At 45.5% G+C, this 21,968-nt stretch overlaps 1 protein-coding gene across 1 annotated transcript in view; it reads right to left on the bottom strand.

Moving 5' to 3' along the window:
- Positions 1 to 330: 330 nt before the first annotated feature.
- LOC102973772 (nuclear RNA export factor 3-like) overlaps positions 331 to 21,968 on the bottom strand; it is a 51,159-nt gene continuing 29,521 nt past the window's right edge. Inside the window, 19 exon segments of the mRNA XM_055081594.1 lie at positions 331 to 502; positions 4,097 to 4,169; positions 4,902 to 4,944; positions 5,040 to 5,155; positions 5,264 to 5,322; positions 5,429 to 5,536; positions 5,680 to 5,735; positions 5,821 to 5,889; positions 6,254 to 6,290; positions 7,160 to 7,269; positions 7,434 to 7,541; positions 7,663 to 7,751; positions 7,909 to 7,978; positions 8,085 to 8,165; positions 8,290 to 8,394; positions 8,502 to 8,585; positions 9,208 to 9,361; positions 9,582 to 9,736; positions 14,352 to 14,380. Coding sequence (XP_054937569.1) covers positions 331 to 502; positions 4,097 to 4,169; positions 4,902 to 4,944; positions 5,040 to 5,155; positions 5,264 to 5,322; positions 5,429 to 5,536; positions 5,680 to 5,735; positions 5,821 to 5,889; positions 6,254 to 6,290; positions 7,160 to 7,269; positions 7,434 to 7,541; positions 7,663 to 7,751; positions 7,909 to 7,978; positions 8,085 to 8,165; positions 8,290 to 8,394; positions 8,502 to 8,585; positions 9,208 to 9,361; positions 9,582 to 9,736; positions 14,352 to 14,380 — 1,718 coding nt within the window.

Raw genomic sequence — 21,968 nt, 5'->3', positions numbered from 1 at the left:
GGTTACCTCTGGGTAGTATGTTTTGGGGTAATGATTTTTTCCCCCTCCACATATACTGTGACATATACAGTGGAATGAACCTCATGCACACTCCTGAACACCCAACTGTCTGTTAATACAGAAACAGCATCCATGAAATTAATAAAAATTATACAAGGCTGCTCAAAATAACTAGGTAGCTTTATATGTACCACGAATGAAATGTTCATTTTAAAAATGACTGAAATAAGCAAGGAAAACAAATTACCTTCAAGTTCCCATTAATCACTCCTCTACTCCTCCCAGCTCCCTCCTCTCCCCATGCAAACCCAGCACCCACTTCTCAGACCACTAGAGGTTCATCTGAGGTGGGGTGGAGGATGCCTGCATGATGTCCTGCTGATGCTGGGAGAGGGTGTGCATGGAGCTGGAGGTGGGTGTAGGCACTGGTATGGAGAACACACTCTGGGTCTCACTGGGGCTGGCATCCCTCACAAAGAGCTCGTCATTCACGATGCACAGACTGAAGGAAAAATGGGCCCTCAGACAACGGACGGATGGACACCCACACCCCCAATATTGACTCTGCTCCCACTGGCACTCAGCAACCAGACTCCTTCCACGCCCCTCCTGTGTCGGTCTCCCAGGATCCTTGACTTGTACCTCTGCCCCTCCCCACAGAGCCCACCTTTGGAGAGACTGTCTACCACCTTCACTCGATTTATAGGTTTATCCCCAACCCAGGGACAATTTCGCATTTACCCTTTACCACAGCCCAAGGGGTGGACGCTGTGATCCCCATTCTCAGAAGAAGACACTGAGTCACACAGAGGTCATATGACTTGACAAAGGTCACACAGCGAGTGAGTGTTGTGTCAAGGAGAGAGCCCATAGGCCGATTCCAGAGCCCATGCTCTTCTTAACCACTAGGCTAGACTGCTCCTGGGATCTCCCTGCTGGTTTTCCACAATACTGAGTAAACCTAAGGTCTGTGCCACCACATTCCCACAGCCCTGAGCCCAGGCGGGGATGGGCATTCCCGCCCACAACAGGGCTCTCACCTGGAAGAGCTGGCAGGGATAGCGATGAAGGTCCGGGTGAATGCACGCACACATCCCTAAGAACTTCCTTCCACTTCAACAGCGAACAAACAACAGAACCCCTTAGAGCCGCACGTGATGTACACGCTCACTCGGCGGTCCCCAGTCAGGGTGTGTGACTGGACGCTCATGCTGAGAGGGCAGTTGTTCACGGGGGCCAGGGTGTCGGGAATGGGGAGGGCAACTATAGGAGCAGTCTGCGCCCAGTGACAGGGCCCCTGACAACCACTTCACAAGTTCATGGGATGCATTTTTCACAGCTGCTCAAGAGGTGGATACTACTACCCCATTGTGCAAATGTGGAAACTGAGAGGTTAAGAAACGGCCCAAGTTCTGAGAGTAAGAATCTGGGATGAGAGCCACCAAACTCCACAGCCTGTGTCCCCAACACCCAGGGTGTGCAGGGTGGACAGGCATGGATACAGCTCAGACCTGGATTGTCTGTGGGAAACCTGAGGGCTGGAGAACACAGTGGGGAAGGGGAGGGGAGGGGAGGGGAGCAGGGAGGGAAGGGAAAGGGAGGGAGGGAAGAGAAGAGAAGGGGAAGGAAAGAAAAGGGAACGGAAGGGAAAGGAAGGGGTCAAGGAAGTTGGGAGGTTCTGGGATGAGCCTGGCCTGAGGGAGGCAGCAGTGGGGCATCTGGGGTGGGGGTCTACACACACTCACCTTCCTTGAACACCCCGCTGACTGAAGAGCAGAGCATTGTTTCCTGAAAGGGAAGAGCCCAGGCGCCAAGTCACCACCTCCACCACCTACACACTTGCGCCTTCCTGGGCCCGCCCTAGGGAGGAAGCAGGCGCTCACCGTCTGGAAGCACGTGTCCACCACGAAGGTGCTGAAGTCATGCTGAGTCTTGGGCAACACACAGAGGGTGTGCACAATGACACTTTTTGTGTGCTTAGGCAGCTGGACCCGCCGGTCTGTGAGGGGAGGGGAAGCGAGCGAAGGTCAGGGTCTGCCACGCCCTGGGCCCTATGATTGACCCCTTCACCACCCTTTCCCACCCAGTCTTCCCATCACACACTAAGTTCATGGGATGCATTTTTCACAGCTGCTCAAGAGGTGGATACTACTACCCCATTGTGCAAATGTGGAAACTGAGAGGTTAAGAAACGGCCCAAGTTCTGAGAGTAAGAATCTGGGATGAGAGCCACCAAACTCCACAGCCTGTGTCCCCAACACCCAGGGTGTGCAGGGTGGACAGGCATGGATACAGCTCAGACCTGGATTGTCTGTGGGAAACCTGAGGGCTGGAGAACACAGTGGGGAAGGGGAGGGGAGGGGAGGGGAGCAGGGAGGGAAGGGAAAGGGAGGGAGGGAAGAGAAGAGAAGGGGAAGGAAAGAAAAGGGAACGGAAGGGAAAGGAAGGGGTCAAGGAAGTTGGGAGGTTCTGGGATGAGCCTGGCCTGAGGGAGGCAGCAGTGGGGCATCTGGGGTGGGGGTCTACACACACTCACCTTCCTTGAACACCCCGCTGACTGAAGAGCAGAGCATTGTTTCCTGAAAGGGAAGAGCCCAGGCGCCAAGTCACCACCTCCACCACCTACACACTTGCGCCTTCCTGGGCCCGCCCTAGGGAGGAAGCAGGCGCTCACCGTCTGGAAGCACGTGTCCACCACGAAGGTGCTGAAGTCATGCTGAGTCTTGGGCAACACACAGAGGGTGTGCACAATGACACTTTTTGTGTGCTTAGGCAGCTGGACCCGCCGGTCTGTGAGGGGAGGGGAAGCGAGCGAAGGTCAGGGTCTGCCACGCCCTGGGCCCTATGATTGACCCCTTCACCACCCTTTCCCACCCAGTCTTCCCATCACACACTCACGGGGGTCCTTGAGCTTCTTCATATTCCTGCTGTCCTTGAAGTACTCACACAAGCTGCTTCTAGGAGACAAAGAGCAACAGTGGGTGGTGGGTGTTTGCAGGAGCTGGCCTGTGTCTGCTGGGGAGCCACACGGCCCAGGAGCAGAGCCTGTGCTGTGATACTCACGGGGCTGGGTCCTCGGGGTGGAAGGGAATGGTCAGGGAGAAGCAGGCCTCCTCGTGATAAGCACCCGCGAGACCCTGTCGGTCTCCATAGTCATGGATCAAGTAGTACCTGAGGGGGAGAAATGAGGACAGTCTATCTCTGTGGTCTGGACCTCAAATGAGACTTGAAAGCTCCCCTGAGCAGACCTGTGCTTAGGTGGCCTCACCTGTCCTAGCCCTCCCCCCCTTTCTCAGCTTCCCAGAGGTACTTACTGCTGCAGGAATTGTAGGACTAGGCTCTTCAGCTCATCAGATCCAAAGTAGCATCCCTGGAATAAAAACAGTCCTCAGGACCAGGTCTGACACCAGCTTCTCATGCACCACTTAAAACCCGGCTTGATCCTCCATCCTCACCTTGCAGGTTGGTAAGCGCTTGCTGGCTTCAATACCACACTTAGCCAGTGGGGATGTCTCCTGGCCATCCTGGGGAAGAGAAGAGGAAGTCAGCAGTGCAGACCAGGAGGTGGTACTGGATGATCAGGGAAAAGGATGGGCCCAAGAGAGGGTGAGGGTCAGAGGTCAGGGGTGAAAGGGCCCTGGAAATTCCATGGGCAGGACTACAGTTTGGATCATCACCGTGGGTTCCCCAACTGGTACATCTGCCCCTCCCCACAGAGCCCACCATTGGAGAGACTGTCTACCACCTTCACTTGATTTATAGGTTTATCCCCATCCCAGGGACAATTTCGCATTTACCCTTTACCACAGCCCAAAGGGTGGATGGTCTGATCCCCATTCTCGGAAGAAGACACTGAGTCACAGAGAGGTCATGTGACTTGACCAAGGTCACACAGCAAGTGAGTGTTTTGTAAAGGAGAGGACCCATAGGCCGATTCCAGAGCCCATGGTCTTCTTAACCACTAGGCTAGACTGCTCTTGGGATCTCCCTGCTGGCTTTCCACAATACTGAGTAAACTTAAGGTCTGCGCCACCACATTCCCATGCCCCTGAGCCCAGGCGGGGATGGGCATTCCTGCCCACAACAGGGCTCTCACCTGGAATAGCTGGCAGGGGTAGCAATGAAGGTCCGGGTGAAGGCACGCACACAGCCCTGAGAACTTCCTTCCACTTCAACAGCGAACAAACAACAGTACCCCTTAGAGCCGCACATGCTGTCCATGCTCACACGGTGGTCCCCAATCAGGGTGTGTGACTGGACACTCATGCTGAGAGGGCAGTTGTTCACGGGGGCCAGGGTGTCGGGAATGGGGAGGGCAACTATAGGAGCAGTCTGCTCCCGGTGACAGGGCTCCTGACAACCACTTCACAAGTTCATGGGATGCATTTTTCCACCTGCCCAAGTGGTGGGTACTACTACCCCATTGTGCAAATGCGGAAACTGCGAGGTTAAGTAACAGCCCAAGTTCTCAGAGTAAGGATCTGGGATGAGAGCCAACAAATTCCACAGCCTGTGTCCCCAACGCTCAGGGTCTGCAGGGCAGACAGGCATGGACAGAGCTCAGACCTGGGTTGTCTGTGGGAAGACTGAGGGCAGGAGAACACAGTGGGGAAGGGGATGGGAGGGGAAGGAGGGAAGGAAAGGGAAGGGAAGGGAAAGGAAGGGAAAAGAGGCGTAAGGAAGGGAAACGAAGGGAGGGGAAGGGAAGGGAAAAGTAGGGGGAAAGGGAAGGGAAGGGAGGGGAAAAGTAGGGGGAAAAGGGAAGGGAAGGGAAGAGAAGGGGAAAGAAAGGGAAGGGAAGGAAAGAAAAGGGGTCAGGGAAGCTGGTTGGTTCTGGGAGTGAGGCTGGCCAGGGGGCGACAGCAGTGGGGCATCTGGGGTGGGGGTCTACACGCACTCACCTTCCTTGAACACCCCACTGACGGAGAAGCAGAGCATCGTTTCCTGAAAGGGAAGAGCCCAGGCGCCCAGTCACCACCTCCACCTCCTACCCACCTGCGGCTTCCTGGGCCCGCCCTAGGGAGGAAGCAGGCGCTCACCGTCTGAAACCACGTGTCCACCACGAAGGAGCTGAAGTTATGCTGAGTCTTGGGCAACACACAGAGGGTGTGCACAATGACACGTTTTGTGTGCTTCAGCAGCTGGACCCGCAGGTCTGTGAGGGGAGGGTAAGCGAGTGAAGGTCAGGGGCTGCCATGCCCTGGGCCCTATGATTGACCCCTTCACCGCCCTTTCCCACCCAGTCTTCCCATCACACACTCACGGGGGTCCTTGAGCTTCTTCATATTCCTGCTGTCCTTGAAGTGCTCGCACAAGCTGCTTCTAGGAGACAAAGAGCAACAGTGGGTGGTGGGTGTTTGCAGGAGCTGGCCTGTGTCTGCTGGGGAGCCACACGGCCCAGGAGCAAAGTCTGTGCTGTGATACTCACGGGGCTGGGTCCTCGGGGTGGAAGGGAATGGTCAGGGAGAAGCAGGCCTCCTCGTGATAAGCACCCGCGAGACCCTGTCGGTCTCCATAGTCATAGATGAAGTAGTACCTGAGGGGGAGCAATGAGGACAGTCTATCTCTGTGGTCTGGACCTCAAATGAGACTTGAAAGCTCCCCTGAGCAGACCTGTGCTTAGGTGGCCTCAACTTTCTTAGCCCTCCTCCCCTTGCTCACCTTCCCAGAGGTACTTACTGCTGCAGGAATTGCAGGACTAGGCTCTTCAGCTCATCAGATCCAAAGTAGTTTCCCTGGAATCAAAACAGTCCTCAGGACCAGGGCTGACACCCCCTTCCCATGCACCACTTAAAACCCGGCTTGATCCCCCATCCTCACCTTGCAGGTTGGTAAGTGCTTGCTGGCTTCAATACCACACTTAGCCAGTGGGGATGTCTCCTGGCCATCCTGGGGAAGAGAAGAGGAAGTCAGCAGTGCAGACCAGGAGGTGGTACTGGATGATCAGGGAAAAGGATGGGCCCAAGAGAGGGTGAGGGTCAGAGGTCAGGGGTGAAAGGGCCCTGGAAATTCCATGGGCAGGACTACAGTTTGGATCATCACCGTGGGTTCCCCAAGGCCTGTGAAGAACGCGGTTGAAGAAGACCCAGAGCCTTTGTCAGGTTCCCACGGGGCTGTACCATCTCCCTCCGCCCAGGACTTTTAAGGGTCAGTTTCAAAACTGTAACTGGGGCGAGACCTAATGGGGTTCAGAGTAGTTTGTGGGTGCTGTCAGTGCCAGTTAGAGGAGTCAGTGAACAAGGAATACACTTACCAAGGTTAGTAACTTGGGGAACAATTCCAGGATGGAGCTGCCAAAATCAAGACAAAACAGAAAAGTCAGTGAAACTGTGGAGGTGACCCTCCTCCTCATGGGAGCAAGTATACCCACACCCCAGTGCCCCAGCCTTACGGGGCCCTGAACACGTCCCCCATCGACTGGCACAGAGGGAGAGCATGCCCTACCTCCCTCTCCGCCTCCCTCCCTCCCTTCCTCTCCTTCCCCTGGGTAGCTACCCCCCAAGACTGCCCAGACTCCCTTCTCCAGTGCCACAGGGACCAGCATTTCAAACCCATGCTGCAGGGGTTCTTTCCCCTCCCTTCTTTCCTCCAGGGCCCCACTGAAGGCTGTGGGGAGAAGAGGGAATGGGGTGTGTGCCCGAGGCTCTGCTACCTCACTGGGGGTCCAGCACTCTGCCAAGGCCTGGACCAAGACCTGGACTCCCCCCATAGATGGCCCAGGATGCTGGGGCAGGGAGGTGAGTGAGGTGGAGCTCAGAAGGGAGGGAGGGAGATGGAGGGGATGAAGACAGAAAGGGATTGAAGGTACGAGGGGAGAGATGACAGAGACATACGGGCCTAGAGACAAGGGAGAGAGAGAAAACAAAGGGAAGGAAAAGAAACTCTCCCGTAGTAGGGGTAAGGGAAGAAGAGAGAAGAAAGGGGAAATGGCGCCCCTTTTGCAGCTCTTCACCTGCCCCAGAATGGCTGAGACACAGCAGGTAAGAATGTAAAATATGCACATGTTGGGCTGGGGGCCCATTGGATGTTGGTTGAAACTTTTTCAACTTTGAGATGCAGAGAGGAGAGCATAGGGCCTGTAGTCCTCCCAGAGGTCCACGTCAGCTGCCCCTTGCAAACGGGCACTGGCTCCCAGTGGGCAACAGAGGATACATCTGACCTTATGTTGGTTGACTTATCAGGGAAGGTGGTGCACAGGGGGTTTCTGTCTGCACACATCCCTTCTGGCTCCAGCCGCTCACCCTTGTCCATCTCCCCTGCAGACTTCACCTGTGATGATGAGGAGGAACCACATGGGCCAGAGAAACAGAGCCAGGACGGCCGTGCACCCCTAGTCCCTTCCTTTTCCTACAAATCCATTTCCCTTCCTCTGCCACCATCACATGAGCTTTCCCACCTTCCCTTCAAAGACGGATATGGGTACCACACCTCACCTCAGTGTTGGAGAGGTTCAAGTTCTCGGTGTTGGAAGCATTTGGCATAGTGTTGGACAGGCCATGCAGCTGGTAGGGTTTCTTATTGCTCAGGTCCAAGGACAAAAGCTATGATGAGGAAAGAGCTAGACTGAGGACCCCAGCAGGGGATACCTGAGACCAATCTGCCTCTTCTACTTAATCTCTCCCACCATCACCACCAGCCCAACATTGGGTCTAAGGTCCTCACCTTGGGCATATTCCCTGGATGGATCTGCAGGGAGGAGGCCATGCCATTTCTAGGGTTTCACGCCATTCCAGTATCACGGGTCATCAAGTCTCCAGGAAACCAGGAGGAGGGAAACAGAGCTCCAGCACAGTACAGTGTATAGTACAGCTCCAGCACCAACCCCTCCCCGAGTTACCATTCCTGAGTATCCTTCCCAGCTAGACCCCTCTGCCCTCACCTGCTCTACAGTTACTGCTGTAGCCATACCAGGGTCAGAGCGGACTCTCTGGATGTCAAGAGATTGCTGGGAGGCATCATATCGTTCCTTCACGGGCAGCTGCAGAGTTAGGGATGGGGCTCAGGGGCTCTGAGTGTGAGGTGGTGATCGGGGGCAATAGGTGGGTCTGGCTGTGAGTGCACAGATTGTGTTGAGTCTGCATTACCTTTATCTGCTCCAACTTTTCTGACTTCAGCTCCTTCAGCACAGAGTGGGGTGCATCACAGGGCTCAACAAAGATAGATATCTGTTGAGAACACAAGAGGGGCTGGGCAAGCTCCAGGAAATTTGAGCCCTGGGATAAAGCAAGACCATGCCCCTGTCCTGCCCTCTTGCCCCCAGCTAGCCCTGCTCATGCTCTCCACACACACCCTTTCATTAGCCTCATTGTAAATCACGTCGTTGACATTCTTCAGTGCGAAGGCAATGTTGGCATTCTCAATGAAGAACTGGGCCTGCATTTTCTCATAGTGAAACTGTAGGGAGAGTGACAAGAGAAGCATAATATGAGACCAGAGCCATTTCTCATCTGGGCCTGCCATCTATCCCGTTTCCTCTCATCGGCCTCAATGTCCTCTCTTACTTCGACTGGGGTGAAGGGGACACTGCATTGCTTCTGAATCAAATTCAGCAGCCACTTCTCATCATATTTAATACCGAAGGGAATCTAGGAGCCAAAGAAATAATTGGGGAAAGAAAAGTGATACAATGGAATCCAAGGTTAAGATAAGACCCAGCTGTGTCTTGCTTTAGGATCTTTATTCAGGCTTTAGGTAATTTCTTAAGATAGGACAATATCTGTTATCGCTAACTTTTACACCAGACTTGGACTTCCTAAATACCGTTTCTTTCCATTTAAATACTTTTCCTGAAATAAGCGACTTCTTATCTTTCACATGTACTTACTTTTATAAAGTTCTAAGAGATCCTACCTAAGGCAGACCTGGCCTGCCGCTCTGACAAGGACCCCAGAGACTCAGCCTCCTCCCACACTCAGCTTGAGCCAAACTGCGTCTTCTGGTGTGAAGTTGCTCCGTCTCCTCGGCAGTAGTTTCCTCCTTTGCTTTTAGACAGCCTCTCCCATGCTCCCTGCAGTCAGTCTGCTCCCTTTATATTGCTTCTCTGAACCTGCCCTCACATGATCTAGGAAGTTAACTCCTAGTAAGAACAAGACAGATGACCAACTCCACTGCCACGAGAGAAAAGTTCCCAGCATCTCTGCGCGCCCCAACATGACTCCCTCTGTCATCTTCTTCTACATGTTAGGTCCATTTAGCCAGCACACTCACTCTGATCTTGAACCAGCTCCCCAAAGTCTCATCCTGCCTGTTTCTCTCCATTTTTCTCTCTGGAGGCTTTTGCTCTGTCTCCTTGTTAACATGGGTTTTGTCTTGTTTCTGAAAATTGCCTCTCCGATGGCAGAATGGAATGGCATAGGGAGCACTGTGGGGAAGTGGAGAGAAGAAAGTGGTCCGTATAGTCTTGGGAAGTCTTCTCTACATTTTCCCCAATGATAGCAGAGCTACAATAAAGATTGCTCAACCATTAACCTGATCCCATCATTCCTCACTCTTCCAGGTTAGAGAGAAGAATGACATATTTAACTACAAGGTTTTGTTTTTCACTGGTTGATACTTGTCAGCCATGCTGCCTCGACACATACTATCTTGCTTGGATGTCCACGTGAGCATCACTTCTTAGTGATTCTCTATCTTGCTGCTTCTGGGAAGTGGCCTGTTGAGACCAATAGTTGTGTCTCCTTTGGTAAATACCCCAGAATCTTGCTTTTCTTTGTAAAGTGTTCACTTGATCAATGTTCTCTGAAATTGAGAACAACATATCAATGGGCCCAGTACCAGAAAAATTCCTGGGAAAGTTCTCATGGCTATTGAAGAAATATCACTGACTTTATAATCTAAAGAGAAATGTATCACAGTGCTAAAAAATGCTTAGAAATTTTACTGTGGTTCCACTTCTCAGGAAATGAGAGGTGGGGAGCATTCACAGCCAAGAAGGAAACAAGCACAGAGGAAAGGGTCTGGGCCCAGGGTTTAGTCTGTGATGTTATTCCCTGTCCTGCTTGGTTCAGGTTATGTGATCTGGGACAAGTGGCTTTTCATTTCTAACTCTCTCTTCTCTGCTCAGCTCTAGGGGCACAATAAAACCTACCCTAATATGTGATGGTTCAAGGGTCAAAGGTGACCTCCCTGCCTGATGGAAGAATTAGAGATATGAAAGATAAGTCTGGTGAAAAGATCCAGAATGAAGCCTGGAGAGACATAACATGGAGAATACCAAAAGTGAGGGGGAGATAATTAAAGGTGATGCAGTGAACATAGCTAACACATGGTTAATGTGAGTCCCAGAAAGAAGGGGAGGGAACAGTGGAGAAGTGGTATTTGAAGAGTCCTTGGTTGAGAATTTTCCAAAAGTAACAAGATATCAACTCATTTTAACAGTATTATTGTAATAGGAGAAAATTATGCTTTAAGGAAAGACAGTCCTAAAATATGCATTCATTTCATCATCATGTAACAAAAACTCGGAAAACATGTGACCAGAAGACTCAAGCTACAAGAAATGTTACAGGCTCTTCTTTGGGCAGAATAAATATCCTCCCAGGTGGAGGCACATAGATACAGGAAAGAAAGACTAATGACATTTGTGAATATGTAGGCAAATTTAAATGAGTGTTGACTATATAACACAATGATAATCATTTCTTCTGGGGATTTAAATATACAGAGAATGAAAATGCATAACAATAAATTTGGAGGGTATATGGAATCAAAGTGTCTCAAGGTCCCCTAATTGTCTGAGGAGTTTTAAAGAACTAATTAACTAACATTAGACTGAAACGGCAAAAATGTACATTGTAATCTGAAGGGTAAACACTACAAGAACGGCAAGAGAATGTTTATCTTGCCACATGAGGTGACAATTTAATAGTTGTAAAATGTTAATCATTTCAAAGGAAAGGAAAGGAAAAAGAACTTAGAAGAGGCAAAAATGAATATACAGTAAGATAGTATATATAAACCAAATTACATCTACTTTTCCATTAAAAGTTTAAGATTAATATTCCAAATAGAAAGACAGCTATTATCAGACTGGACAAGAAACCTTCCATCAAATGCTCCTGAAAAGAGACACATGCAAATTTTAATCATCTAGAAAATTTGAAAATAAAAAAAAATGGCAAAACGTATACTTTTTCCACAGTAACCTACAGAAAGCTGGTATAACCCTATTAGTAAAAGAAAAGGTACACTTTAAAGAAAAAAGCATCACTAGAGAAAGAAGGAGATGTCTTTGTGATAACAGGTTCAATGCAATAAGGAGATATTAATAGAAAATTCTAAATTTGTATGCATGTCCTAAAATAGAGCCAAAATATGCAAGCAAAATCTAACAGAAATAGAGCATGGACAAATTCACAGTCACAGTGGGAAATTTTAACACAGCTCACTGAGTGATGCACCCAGAAAGAAGGGGAGGGAACAGTGGAGAAGTGGTATTTGAAGAGTCCTTGGTTGAGAATTTTCCAAAAGTAACAAGATATCAACTCATTTTAACAGTATTATTGTAATAGGAGAAAATTATGCTTTAAGGAAAGACAGTCCTAAAATATGCATTCATTTCATCATCATGTAACAAAAACTCGGAAAACATGTGACCAGAAGACTCAAGCTACAAGAAATGTTACAGGCTCTTCTTTGGGCAGAATAAATATCCTCCCAGGTGGAGGCACATAGATACAGGAAAGAAAGACTAATGACATTTGTGAATATGTAGGCAAATTTAAATGAGTGTTGACTATATAACACAATGATAATCATTTCTTCTGGGGATTTAAATATACAGAGAATGAAAATGCATAACAATAAATTTGGAGGGTATATGGAATCAAAGTGTCTCAAGGTCCCCTAATTGTCTGAGGAGTTTTAAAGAACTAATTAACTAACATTAGACTGAAACGGCAAAAATGTACATTGTAATCTGAAGGGTAAACACTAAAAGAATGGCAAAAGAATGTTTATCTAGCCAAATGAGGTAAAAATTTAATAGTTATAAAATGTTAATCATTTCAAAGGAAAGGAAAGGAAAAAGAACTTAGGAGAGGCAAAAATAAATATACAGTAAGATAGTATATATAAACCAAACTACATCTACTTTTACATTAAAAATTTCAGATTAATATTCCAAATAGAAAGACAGCTATTATCAGACTGGACAAGAAACCTGCCATCAACTGCTCCTGAAAAGAGACACATGCAAATTTTAATCACCTAGAAAATTTGAAAATAAAAAAATTGGCAAAATGTATACCTTTTCCACAGTAACCTACAGAAAGCTGGTATAACACTATTAGTAAAAGAAAAGGTACACTTTAAAGAAAAAAGCATCCCTAGAGAAAGAAGGAGATTTCTTTGTGATAACAGGTTCAATGCAATAAGGAGATATTATTAGAAAATTCTAAATTTGTATGCATGTCCTAAAATAGAGCCAAATATGCAAGCAAAATCTAACAGAAATAGAGCATGGACAAATTCACAGTCACAGTTGGAAATTTTAATACAGCTCACTGAGTGATGCACAAAATGGCAGACAAAAACTCAGCTAGAGGGAGAAGGTTTCAAAATGTTAGTTAAGTTAACAAATGTATTTAATTGACATAGGACAATGCACATAACAACTACTCATCGAACATTCCAGAATAGATCATATGCTGGGCAACAAAGCAAGCCTCAGTAAGCTTCTATGGACTCATAAAATTTACCCTGACTAGTTAATGTAATATTCAGTGGTAATGGTGGGTTTTCTGCCCCTCCCCCACCTCGTATAAATCCAAGGAATATTAGTTTACACAATCCCACACCCCACCTAGGTGATCCTCCCTACTCTCCAAATCCTAGACCTGAGAAGATCACATGACTTGTGCCTTTTCCTTAGCCAGGGGAAATAATTCACCTCAGCCATGGCCATTTCCATAAGAGGGGAGGTTTTCCACATGGAATCAGGATGGGTGTGTCAGAGCCCACTTGGCCCATTTCCTCAAGAGAGTGGGAAATAGTGAGCCTGAGCCCTCTGCATGCCTTCTCTAAAGGGGGGTCAGCTTGTTTGGGGTCCTGTGGGTTGGGGTTAGGGAGGGAACCCAGAGCCCCTCCTGCCCTCTGGGGATCTGAGGACAAGGTCTCATGCTGACCAACTCACCCATGGGTGGCCTGAAGGCAGTGATCTGTCACCACCCTCCTCACAGGCTGCTTGTGAAGAGAATTTGTGGGTCTGGAGCTGGAGGCTTGGAGAATATCAGGAAGGGCTGCCGATGAAGGAGAGTGCAAGCTGCAAACCACTTTGTCAGAGCCACACAAACAAGATGGAATCCTAACAGGAAGTCTCTTCCCCAAGGGCATAGAGGAGGAGAGCCCTGGGGGCCAGAGGAGACTTAACTTCCTGTAAGTACTGCCCCCTGAGTTTGCTACCAGCCTAACAGCCAGGGAACTCTTTCCAACTGTACCACCCTTGCAGAGGAGGCCATCTGGAATCAGGAGGCTTAGGGGACCTTGGTACTTCTGGTTACAAACACAGGGAGCTCTGTATGCCAGACTCTGGATCAGCTACACTACATTGTGTTCCTTCATTTGGCAAACCCAGAGAACTCTGTGTGCCAACTGTAGGCCAGGCTCTGTACTTGCTACATTGCCTCTGTTCTTTCATAAATTCCTCACAAGGGGACTCTGATATCAGAATCCCCAACTTTCCAAGGTTGTTGAGGTTTACTGAGGTGCTGGAGCTTGTCTAGGGTGATTCAGATACTACCTGGGGAAACAGAGACTGAAATTGAGCTCCACGGAATGGAAGATGACTTCTCCAAGCATAGATTTACTAAATTCTTGCTGTGATGTGGGAGATTGTCTTAAGTTAGTGCAAAGTAACAGAATTTTCTGAAAATAGTCAAATGGTTGGAATTAACACCAGTTCATCCTAGAGAGATAATGAAAAAAAAAAACAATCCAAAAAGCTAGAAATAGACCTAGAACATATAAAGGAAATAGTAAACAGAGTTCGATGGGTCACTTGAATGATAGTAGAAGAAAACATGTCTTAAAAAAATATATATATATATATATATATATATCAATGTAGATAGATGCCCCTAGTGGTCAAAGCCAGAATTGTAGCTCTGAAAGTTCCATTCCAGAGGCCTTTCAATCCCAAGTGAAGGAGGGAGGAGCCTGGGCTCCAGTGAATCAGCCCAAAACTTCTGGAATTTTCCAGTACTTTCTGGAATTTTCCACTCCTTGTCCACAATCCCTTCTTGGATCTCTATCCTTCCTGAGGGAGGAAGTCCAGCCACTGAGAGAGATGAAGAAAACTGCACATGAGAGTGTGAACATTTGGGGTAAATGAAGCGTAAGACAGAAAATCACACTCCACACAGATAAACTGTCAAGTCAAAAGCTGAATTTTTTTATTTTTTATAAAACATGGGAACATTTTGATAACATGGCAAATATATGTGAACTTTTTTTGTCAGTTGGTTATTATTTTCAGTTGTTTCTCTCAACAAATTTTCCTAATCACAAGATATTAAACATTAAAAAATCTATACTTAAAAATGAAATTATTCTGTACCTTCCATATATATATGATCCCCTCACCATGACTCACAGATATGAAATATATCCAATGTAAAAGGATTGGTGCATATTCTCCAGATGTGCTTCTCTTTAGGTAATGTGTATACCTAACTTAAAATATTTGTGTAGTTATGTCATTATCGATACATACTTCTAAAATTTGTAATCACATATGGTTTTCTGTAATTTGAGCTTTTCATTTACCATGACAGCTCCAGTTTTTCATTTCCTCAGTTAATGTGTTTGGTCATCTTTCCAGATGTTTTTTGAGAAACATTTTGCTTTTTAGGTGAATTGTTTGTGGTCATCTTTTGTCCTTTTCTCTACTGATTAATAAAAGTCTTTTCCGTTCTTGCACATGAGCACAAAATTTGTAATAATGTTTGAAATACTGACTTCTAGCTTTTCAATCTTTTAATTTTTTTTCTTTTCACAGTACAGAAATTGCGTTAGTTTTTATGGATTTTTAAATTTAAAAATAATACACCTACGATAGAAAAAAATGAGTAATACATAAAATTGCATCAAATAGTTGTCCACTGGGAATTCTAGACTCAAAGCCTTGAGGGCTTCAGGACAAAATGGAAAAAAGCTTTAGACCAAATTCTACATTTGTGAATAATGGGGAAAATAATTGAATATGTGTTGGCTTATACTAGATACCATGAAAAGTGCCTCTGACCTAAAATAATTCCATAAATGATCAGTTCCTTCCCTCCATGGGGGCTAATTTCTCGCTGCTTCTACCTGAGTCCCACACAAATCCCCCAGGACAGGTCAATCCCTGTGGCCCTATACCCAGGCCTCCAGGCTTAAGTGAGTGGATTTCATCTCCATTATCTTCAAGACCAAGACATGGGGAAGTAGGTTGTTTGAGTACGCTGTCAGAATGGCATTGACACCAGGGGAATTCAAAACTACATATGTGGAGGAGACCTTCAAGATGGCGGAGAAGTAAGACATAGAGATAACCTTCCTCCCCACAAATACATCAGAAATACATCTACATGGGGAACAACTCCTACAGAACACCTACTGAACGCTGGCAGAAGACCTCAGACTTCCCCAAAGGCAAGAAACTCCCCATGTACCTCAGTAGGACAAAAGTAAAAAGAAAAAACAGAGACAAAAGAATAGGGACAGGACCTGCACCTCTGGGAGGGAACTGTGAAGGAGGAAAAGTTTCCACACACTAGGAAGCCCCTTCACTGGTGGAGACGGGGGTGGGTGTGGGGGGGAGAAGCTTTGGAGCCATGGAGGAGAGCACAGCAACAGGGGTGCAGAGGGTAAAGTGGAGAGATTCCTGCACAGAAGATCAGTGCTGACCCGCACTCACTAGCCTGAGATGCTTGTCTGCTCACCTGCCAGGGTGGGTGGGTGCTGGGAGCTGAGGCTCGGGCTTCGGAGGTAAGATCCCAGGGAGAGGACTGGGGTTGGCTGCATTAACACAGCCTGAAGGGGGCTAGTGCGTCACAGCTAGCTGGGAGGGAGTCTGAGAAAAAGTCTGAACCTGAGAGGCAAGAGACCATTGTTTTGGGGTGCACGAGAGGGGATTCAGAGCACCACCTAAACAAGCTCCAGAGATGGGCGCAAGCCATGGCTATCAGCGTGGACTCCAGAGATGGGCATGATACACTAAGCCTGCTGCTGCAGCAAACAAGAAGCCTGTCTGCAAGCACAGGTCACTATCCACACCTCCCTTCTCGGGAGCCTGTGCAGCCCACCACTGCCATGGTCCTTTGATCCAGGGACAACTTCCCCAGGAGAACACACAGCGTGCCTCAGGCTGTTGCAATGTCATGCTGGCCTCTGCTGCCACAGGATTGCCCTGCATTCTGAACCCCTCCTTCACATGCCCCCGCCTGAGTGGGCCAGAGCCCCCTAATCAGCTGCTACTTTAACCCTGTCCCCTCTGAGGGAAGAACAGATGGCCTCAGGCGACCTACATGCAGAGGCGGGCCAAATCCAAAGGTGAACCCCAGGAGCTGTGCGAACAAAGAAGAGAAATGGAAATATCTCCAGGCAGTCTCAGGAGCAGCAGATTAAATCTCCACAATCAACTTGATGTACCCTGCATCTGTGGAATACCTGAATAGATATCAAATCATCCCAAAATTGAGGCGGTGGACATTGGGAGCAACTGTAGACTTGGGGTTTGCTTTCTGCAACTAATTTGTTTCTAGTTTTAAGTTTATCTTAGTTTAATATTTAGAGTTTATTATCTTTGGTAGATTTGTTTATTGATTTCGTTGCTCTCTTCCTTTTAAAAATATATATATATACTTTTTTTTCCTTTTTTTCTTTTTGTGAGTGTGTATGTGTATGCTTCTTTGTGTGATTTTGTCTGTATAGCTTTGCTTTTACCATTTGTCCCAGGGTTCTGTCTGTCCTATTTTTTTTCCTTTATTTTTTTATTACTTTATAATTTTTTAAATTTTTAATAGTTTTTTATTTTAATAACTTGTATTTTATTTTTTTTCTTTCTTTTTTTCACCCTTTACTTCTGAGCTGTGGGGCTGACAGGGTCTTGATGCTCCAGCCAGGTGTCAGGCCTGTGCTTCTGAGGTGGGAGAGCCGAGTTCAGGACATTGGTTCACCAGAGACCTCCCGGCTGCACGTAATATCAAATGGCAAAAGCTCTCCCAGAGACCTCAATGCTAAGACCCAGCTCAACTAAATGACCAGAAAGCTACAGTGATGGACACTCTATGCCAAACAACTAGCAAGATAGGAAAACAACCACACCCATTAGCAGAGAGGCTGCCTAAAATCATAATAAGGTCACAGACACCCCAAAACACACCACTGGATGCGGTCCTGCACACCAGAAAGACAAGATCCAGACTCATCCACCAGAACACAGGCACCAGTCCCCTCCACCAGAAAGCCTACACAACCCACTGAACCAACCTTAGCCACTGGGGGTAGACACCAAACACAACGGGAACTATGAACATGCAGACTGCAAAAAGGAGACCCCAAGTACAGTAAGTTAAGCAAAATTAGAAGACACAGAAACACACAGCAGATGAAGGAGCAAGGTAAAAACCCACCAGATCTAACAAATGAAGAGGAAATAGACAGTCTACATGAAAAAGAATTCAGAGTAATGATAAGAAAGATGATCCAAAATCTTGGAAACAGAATGGAGAATATACAATAAATGTTTAACAAGGACCTAGAAGAACTAAAGAGCAAACAAACAATGATGAACAACACAATAAATGACATTAAAAATTTTCTAGAAGGAATCAATAGCACAATAACTGAAGCTGACGAAAGGATAAGTGACCTGGAAGATAAAATAGTGGAAATAACTACAGCAGAGCAGAATAAAGAAAAAAGAACAAAAAGAATTGAGGACAGTCTCAGAGACCTCTGAGACAATATTAAACACATCAACATTCAAATTATAGGGTTCCCAGAAGAAAAAGAGGAAAAGAAAGGGACTGAGAAAATATTTGAAGAGATTATAGTTTAGAATTTCCCTAATATGGGAAAGGAAATAGTCAATCAGATCCAGGAAGTGCAGAGAGTCCCATACAGGATAAATCCAAAGAGAAATATGCCAAGACACATATTAATCAAACTCTCAAACATTAAATACAAAGAAAAATATTAAAAGCAGCAAGGGAAAAACAAAAAATAACATATGAGGGAATCCCCTAAGGTTAACAGCTGATCTTTCAGCAGAAACTCTACAAGGCAGAAAGGAGTGGAAGGACATATTTAAAGTGATGAAAGGGAAAAACCTACAACCAAGATTAATCTACCCATCAAGGATCTCATTCAGATTAGACGGAGAAATTAAAACCTTTACAGACAAGCAAAAACTAAGAGAATTCAGCACCACCAAACCAGCTTTACAACAAACATTAAAGGAACTTCTCTAGGCAGGAAACACAAGAGAAGGAAAAGACCTACAATAACAAACCCAAAACAATTAAGATAATGGTAATGGGAACATATATATCGATAATTACCTTAAATATAAATGGATTAAATGCTCCAAGCAAAAGACATAGACTGGCTGAATGGATACAGAAATAAGACCCATATACATGTTGTCTACAAGAAACCCACTTCAGACTTAGGGACATGTACTGACTGAAAGTGAGGGGATGGAAAGAAATATTCCATGCAAATGGAAATCAAAAGAAAGATGGAGGAAGAATACTCATATCAGACAAAATGGCTTTTAAAATAAAAACTATTACAAGAGACAAAGAAGGACACTACATAATGATCAAGGGATCAATCCAAGAAGAAGATATAACAACTGTAAATATTTATGCACCCAACATAGGAGCACCTCAATACATAAGGCAAATGCTAACAGCCATTAAAGGGGAAATTGACAGTAACACAATCATAGTAGGGGCCTTTACCACCCCACTTTCACCAATGGACAGATCATCCAAAATGAAAATAAATAAGGAAACACAAGCTTTAAATGATACATTAAGCAAGATGGACTTAATTGATATTTATAGGACATTCCATCCAAAAACAACAGAATACACTTTCTTCTCAAGTGCTCATGGAACATTCTCCAGGATAGATCATATCTTGGGTCACAAAGCAAGCCTTGGTAAATTTAAGAAAACTGAAATCGTATCAAGTATATTTCTGAACAAAACGTTATGACATTAGAAATCAATTACAGGAAAAGATCTGTAAAAAATACAAACACATGGAAGCTAAACAATACACTACTAAATAACCAAGAGATCACTGGAAAAATCAAAGAGGAAATAAAAAAATACCTAGAAACATATGACAATGAAAACACGATAACCCAAAACCTATGGCATGCAGCAAAAGCAGTTCTAGGAGGGAAGTTTATAGCCAAACAATCCTACTTCAAGAAACAAGAAGCATCTCAAATAAACAACCTAACCTTACACCTAAAGCAATTAGAGAAAAAGAACAAAAAAACACCAAAGTTAGCAGAAGGAAAGAAATCATAAAGATCAGATCAGAAATAAATGAAAAAGAAATGAAGGAAATGATAGCAAAGATCAATAAAACTAAAAGCTGGTTCTTTGAGAAGATAAACAAAATTGATAAACCATTAGCCAGACTCATCAAGAGCCCAGGACCAGATGGCTTCACAGGTGAATTATATCAAACATTCAGAGAAGAACTAACACCTATCCTTCTCAAAGTCTTCCAAAATATATCAGAGGGAGGAACACTCCCAAACTCATTCTATGAGGCCACCATCACCCTCATACCAAAACCAGACAAAGATGCCACAAAGAAAGAAAACTACAGGCCAGTATAACTGATGACACAGATGCAAAAATCCTCAACAAAATACTAGCAAAAAGAATCCAACAGGGCTTCCCTGGTGGTGCAGTGGTTGAGAGTCCGCCTGCCAATGCAGGGGACACGGATTCGTGCCCCCGTCTGGGAAGATCCCGCATGCCGCGGAGCGGCTAGGCCCGTGAGCCATGGCCGCTGAGCCTGTGCTTCCGGAGCCTGTGCTACGCAATGGGAGAGGCCACAACAGTGAGAGGCCCGCGTACTGGAAAAAAAAAAAAGGAATCGAACAGCACATTAAATGGATCATAAACCATGATCAAGTGGGGTTTATCCCAGGAATGCAAGGATTCCTCAATATACGCAAATCAATCAACGTGATACACCATATTAACAAATTGAAGGAGAAAAACCACATGATCATCTCAATAGATGCATAAAAAGCTTTTGACAAAATCCAACACCACTTTATGATAAAAACCCTCCAGAGAGTAGGCATAGAGGGAACTTACCTCATCATAATAAAGGCCATATATGACAAATCCACAGCCAACATCGTTTTCAATGGTGAAAAACTGAAACCATTTCCTCTAAGATCAGGAAGACGGCAAGGTTGTTCACTCTCACCACTATTATTCAACATAGTTTTGGAAGTTTTAGCCACAACAGTCAGAGAAGAAAAAGAAATAAAAGGAATCCAAATCAGAAAAGAAAAAGTAAAGCTGTCACTGTTTGCAGATGACACGATGCTATACATAGAGGATCCTAAAGATGCTACCAGCAAACTACTAGAGCTAATCTATTAATCTGGTAAAGTAACAGGATACAAAATTAATGCACAGAAATATCTTGCATTCCTGTACACTCATGATGAAAAATCTGAAAGAGAAATTAAGGAAACAATCCCAGTTATCATTGCGACAAAAACAATAAAATATCTAGGAATAAACCCACCTAAGGAGATAAAAGACCTGTGTGCAGAAAACTATAAGACACTGATGAAATAAATTAAAGATGATACAAACAGATGGAGGGATATACCATGTTATTGGATTGGAAGAATCAACAATGTGAAAATGACTATACTACCCAAAGCAATGTACAGATTCAATGCAATCCCTATCAAACAACCCATGGCATTTTTCACAGAACTAGAACAAAAATTTCACAATCTGTATGGAAACACAAAAGACCCCGAATAGCCAAAGCAATCTTGAGAAAAAAAAATGGAGCTGGAGGAATCAGGCTCCCTGACTTCCGACTATACTACAAAGCTACAGTAATCAAGACAGTATGGTAATGGCACAAAAACAGAAATGTAGATCAATGGAACAGGATATAAAGCCCGGAGATAAACCCATGCACATATGGTCACCTTATTTTTGATAAAGGAGGCAAGAATATACAATGGAGAAACGACAGCCTCTTTAATAAGTGGTGCTGGGAAAACTGGACAGCTACATGTAAAAGTATGAAGATAGAACCCTCAACCCATGGCATTTTTCACAGAACTAGAACAAAAATTTCACAATCTGTATGGAAACACAAAAGACCCCGAATAGCCAAAGCAATCTTGAGAAAAAAAAATGGAGCTGGAGGAATCAGGCTCCCTGACTTCCGACTATACTACAAAGCTACAGTAATCAAGACAGTATGGTAATGGCACAAAAACAGAAATGTAGATCAATGGAACAGGATATAAAGCCCGGAGATAAACCCATGCACATATGGTCACCTTATTTTTGATAAAGGAGGCAAGAATATACAATGGAGAAACGACAGCCTCTTTAATAAGTGGTGCTGGGAAAACTGGACAGCTACATGTAAAAGTATGAAGATAGAACCCTCCCTAATACCATACAGAAAAATAAACTCAAAATGGATTAAAGACTGAAATGTAAGGCCAGACACTATAAAACTCTCAGAGGTAAACATAGGCAGAACACTCTATGATGTAAATCACAGCAAGGTCCTTTTTGACCCATCTCCTAGAGAAATGGAAATAAAAATAAAAATAAACAAATGGGACCTAATGAAACTTAAAAGCTTTTGCACAGCAAAGGAAACCATAAACAAGATGAAAATACAACCCTCAGAATGGGAGAAAATATTTGCAAATGAAGCAACTGACAAAGGATTAATCT

Source organism: Physeter macrocephalus, chromosome 21 (genome assembly GCF_002837175.3).
Source record: "Physeter macrocephalus isolate SW-GA chromosome 21, ASM283717v5, whole genome shotgun sequence".
NCBI classification, from domain to species: Eukaryota; Metazoa; Chordata; class Mammalia; order Artiodactyla; family Physeteridae; genus Physeter; species Physeter macrocephalus.
The sequence above is the reverse complement of the archived record's forward strand: the minus strand, read 5'-3'. Positions and strand labels throughout refer to the sequence as shown.